The 5,000-nt window shown below is 37.7% G+C and overlaps 1 protein-coding gene across 1 annotated transcript in view; it reads right to left on the bottom strand.

Annotated features, from left to right (window-relative positions):
* LOC137628487 (uncharacterized) overlaps positions 1–5,000 on the bottom strand; it is a 131,308-nt gene that overhangs the window by 113,790 nt on the left and 12,518 nt on the right. The window contains exon 4 of the mRNA XM_068359642.1: positions 1,514–1,570. Within this exon, the coding sequence (XP_068215743.1) occupies positions 1,514–1,570 (57 nt within the window). The remainder of the gene's footprint in view (positions 1–1,513; positions 1,571–5,000) is intronic.

The following is a 5,000-nucleotide window of genomic DNA, read 5'->3' as shown; positions in this document are numbered from 1 at the left end:
CATCACATGAGACAAAATGATTGGCTATGACGTCATCAGGGGGCGGAGCTTATTTCGACCACAATCTCTGCGGCAACTATGCATGAGTATCAATTACTCTTTATTGCAACTAAAATATCAAGTAAATATATTCTGAATTTACAATCAAGCATTAAGTTACATCTAAAAAAACATGCATTTTGAAATAAGCCAGAATACTTGTATATGTGGGTTATGCCATGCACACATGCATCTTTTTGTATTATGGGCAAAATAGTTATTATTTTTATTAAGCAGGATGCCTATTTGTAAACATCACTTGGGTGAGATATGTCTATCTTTTCCACGATTATATTTTTATGCGATAATTGAGAGGTTTAGAGCTCTGCCAGCATATCTCTGGGACACCAATGAAAAGTCCAACTTAACTGTAAATGGGTCAACGATTAACAAAAAGGCCGTGAGACTGGCAATACCACCCGTAAGGACTTTCTGAGATCCCAGATAATTGAACTATTCTGGTGCCACTCTCATCAAGGAGGAAAAAGTATATACATACATATACATATATATATATATATATATATATATATATATATATATATATATATATATATATATATATATATATAGATATATATAGATAGATAGATAGATTGATAGATATGAAGACTTTCATAATTCGCAATGCAGACTTCCAGAAGTAACAATGTGGACTTTCACAAGTCAGTCACAATGCAGACTTTGGCAAGTCAAGTCACAATGCGTACTTTCACAAGTCAGAATCCAGACTTTTACAAGTAGCAATATGGAATTTCACAGGTTGCAATGCGAACTTTTGCAAGTCGGAAATCAGTCTTCCATAAGTCAGAATGCAACTTTCCACAAGTCACATTGCAGACCTCCATAAGTCAGGATGGAAACTTTCAGAAGTCCCATTGCAGGTTTTCATAAGTCGTAATGCTGACTTCCAAAAGTCGCAATGCGGACTTCCATAAGTCGCAATGCGGACTTCCATAAGTCGCAATGCGGACTTCCATAAGTCACAGTGCAGAATTTCACAAGTTGCAATGTGGACTTCCACAATTCAAAATACAAACTTCCACAAGTCACAATGCAGACTTCCACAAGTTACAATGCAGACTTCCGCAAGTCAGAATGCAAACTTTCACAAGTTACATTGCAGATTTTCATAAGTCGCAATGCGGCCTTCCACAAGCCGTAATGCGGACTTCCACCTTTCAGTATACAAACTTCCACAAGTCACAATGAGGACTTCCACAAATTACAATGCGGACTTCCACAAGTTACAACGCAGACTTTCACAAGGTGCAATGTGGACTTCCATAATTTACAATGCAGACTTTCACAAGTAGCAACATGGCATTTCACAGGGTGAATGCGGACTTTCGTAAGTCGGAAAGCAGACTTCCACAAGTCAGAATGCAAACTTTCACAAGTTACAACAATGCTGATCAGAAGATTAATGACAACTACTACTTGGAGGAGCAAACACAAAATTGCAACCACCTACGCGGTCTTTCATCATTCCCGAGGGCGGCCTTGAAGTGGGGTGCGGGGACCATATGTCCTGCAGGTAAAGGGAGGCTTTGTGTGATTGTGAGCAAATCATATATATCATACTCAATTGTCATAGGATTGTAAGGGTCATCCTCTGCTGTCTAAACTTCAAGTGTCAACTGTTAGGTGATATGCGAGGACAATATAGAGGAACAGTTATAGCTAATTTGTACTCAAATTTGGGTATCAAGTGTAAGGTGATATCACATCATTGTCAATGGATAGCAAGGTCATCCTCTGCTGTCTAAACTTCGTGTCAATTATTAGGGAATATACAAAGATCAATATAGAGGAAGAGTTATAGCTAATTTGTATTCAAATTTGGGTATCAAGTGTAAGGTGATATCACATCATTGTCAAGGGATTGTAAGGTCATCCCCTGATGTCCAAACTTCAAGTGTCAATTGTTAGGTGATATGAGAGGTTCAATATAGAGGAACAGTTATAGCTAATTTGTATTCAAATTTGGGTATCAAGTGTAAGGTGATATCACATCACTGTCAAGGGATTGTAAGGTCATCATCTGATGTCCAAACTTCAAGTGTCAATTGTTAGGTGATATGAGAGGTTCAATATAGAGGAACAGTTATAGCTAATTTGTATTCAAATTTGGGTATCAAGTGTAAGGTGATATCACATCACTGTCAAGGGATTGTAAGGTCATCATCTGATGTCCAAACTTCAAGTGTCAATTGTTAGGTGATATGAGAGGTTCAATATAGAGGAACAGTTATAGCTAATTTGTATTCAAATTTGGGTATCAAGTGTAAGGTGATATCACATCACTGTCAAGGGCTTGTAAGGTCATCATCTGATGTCCAAACTTCAAGTGTCAATTGTTAGGTGATATGCAAGGTTCAATATAAAGGAACAATATAGCTAATTTGTACTCAAATTTGGGTATCTAGTGTAAGGTGATATCACATCATTGTCAATGGTTTCTAATGTCATCCTCTGCTATCTAAACTTCAAGTGTCAACTGTTAGGTGATATGCAAGGTTCAATATAGAGGAACAGTTATAGCTAATTTGTATTCAAATTTAGGTATCAAGTGTAAGGTGATATCACATCACTGCCAAGGGATTGTAAGGTCATCCTGTGCTATCTAAACTTCAAGTGTCAACTGTTAGGTGATATGCGAGGACAATATAGAGGAACAGTTATAGCTACTTTGTACAATAATTTGGGTATCAAGTGTAAGGTGATATCACATCATCGTCAAGGGATTGTAAGGTCATCATCTGATGTCCAAAATTCAAGTGTCAACTGTTAGGTAATACACAAAATTCAATATAGATGAACAGTCATAGCTAGTTTGTACTCAAATCTGGGTATCAAGTGAAAGGTAATGTTACATCTTGAACCAGGAGGGACTGTCATAGCTATATTCGATAGGGAAGATAGCATTGTTCCTGTTGGCATCATCTTTTGTTAGCTAACAGGTGTCCTGTCTTTGGTTGCATATACAGGTAGCATACGTCAATCCATATCAGATATACTGTCATTAGGACTGTAACAACTAAGACAGATATTTACAATTTTTGCTGAAAACCTTAAGTTGACACAATCTAATGTGACCTGAGAAACTTCAGAATCAGTAATAAATTTATTTCAACATATATTTTGAAATAATGAGTTGCAAATAAATTTTCAGCTTATGTCCTCTCTTTTTAAGAACTGCTGCAGTCAGGTAATTAATAAAAATTTTACACATTACGTACACCAATAAATTAAAAAGGCTATCGGTTCCACAATGTGGTAGATAATGAATTTTGAAATTAGAGAAATCTGAAATAAGCGGAATATATGGTACAATTATGAAAATATTTTCTACAAAAGAATTTTTGAAGGTCAAGTCACCCTAAACCAGTCATAATTGAAAATAAAATCACCTCTTTAATAATAGTCGAGAAAGTCACGTACATCAAGTCACACAGAGTCCAGTCACTCCCCCACAACAGTTGTATTCAATCATTATGGGAAATCTTGAATGTATATCTGTCTAATTTTTATTATCTGACCAGGTCTCCAAGTGCTAAAATTTTCTTTAGAAAGTCATAAAGGTGAAGCTGTTTCTTGTGATTCATATCCCATGGAAATATGAACATAGGGGTTCTGGAAAATCACGAAGGTCAAGTTTGTCCCAACACCCATCGTAATAAAATCTCATGAAGGTCAGGTTTGCTCCACGTCAGTCATAACAGAATCTCACGAAAGTCAAGTTTGTCTCCCACGTCAATCGTAATAAAATCTTACGAAGGTCAAGTTGTCGTAACAGATTCTCACGAAAGTCAAGATTGCTCAACATCGGTCAAAACAGAATCTGATGAAGGTCAAGTTTGAGGCACGTCCATCGTAATAGAATCTCATGAAAGTCAAGTTTGCCCCCCGTCAGTCATAATAGAATCTTAAGAGAGTCAAGTTTGCCCCACGTCTGTCGTAACAGAATCTTATGAAAGTCAAGTTTGCCCCACGTCAATCGTAACAGAGTCTTATGAAAGTCAAGTTTGCCTCACATCAGTCGTAACACAATCTCATAAAAGTCAAGTTTGCCCCACGCCAGTTGTAATAGAATCTTGTTAAAGTCAAGTTTGCCCCACGTCAGTGGTAACACAATCTCATCAAAGTCAAGTTTGCCTCACGCCAGTCGTAATAGAATCTTGTTAAAGTCAAGTTTGCCCCACGTCAGTCGTAACACAATCTCATCAAAGTTAAGTTTGCCTCACGCCAGTTGTAATAGAATCTTGTTAAAGTCAAGTTTGCCCCACGTCAGTCGTAACACAATCTCATCAAAGTCAAGTTTGCCCCACGCCAGTCGTAATAGCATTTTGTTAAAGTCAAGTTTGCCCCACGTCAGTCGTAACACAATCTCATCAAAGTCAAGTTTGCCTCACGCCAGTTGTAATAGAATCTTGTTAAAGTCAAGTTTGCCCCACGTCAGTCGTAACACAATCTCATCAAAGTTAAGTTTGCCCCACGCCAGTCGTAATAGCATTTTGTTAAAGTCAAGTTTGCCCCACGTCAGTCATAACACAATCTCATCAAAGTCAAGTTTGCCCCACGTCAGTCGTAACACAATCTCATCAAAGTTAAGTTTGCCCCATGCAAGTCATAATAGAATCTTGTTAAATTCAAGTTTGCCCCACGCCAGTCGTAACACAATCTCATCAAAGTCAAGTTTGCCCCACGTCAGTCGTAACACAATCTCATCAAAGTTAAGTTTGCCCCATGCAAGTCATAATAGAATCTTGTTAAAGTCAAGTTTGCCCCACGCCAGTCGTAATAGAATCTTGTTAAGTCAAGTTTGCCCCACGTCAGTCGTAACACAATCTCATCAAAGTTAAGTTTGCCCCACGCCAGTCGTAATAGTATTTTGTTTAAGTCAAGTTTGCCCCACGTCAGTCATAACACAATCTCATCAAAGTCAAGTTTGCCCCATG

Source organism: Palaemon carinicauda, chromosome 36 (assembly GCF_036898095.1).
Source record: "Palaemon carinicauda isolate YSFRI2023 chromosome 36, ASM3689809v2, whole genome shotgun sequence".
Classification (NCBI taxonomy): domain Eukaryota; kingdom Metazoa; phylum Arthropoda; class Malacostraca; order Decapoda; family Palaemonidae; genus Palaemon; species Palaemon carinicauda.
This window is presented reverse-complemented; position numbering and strand designations above follow the sequence as displayed.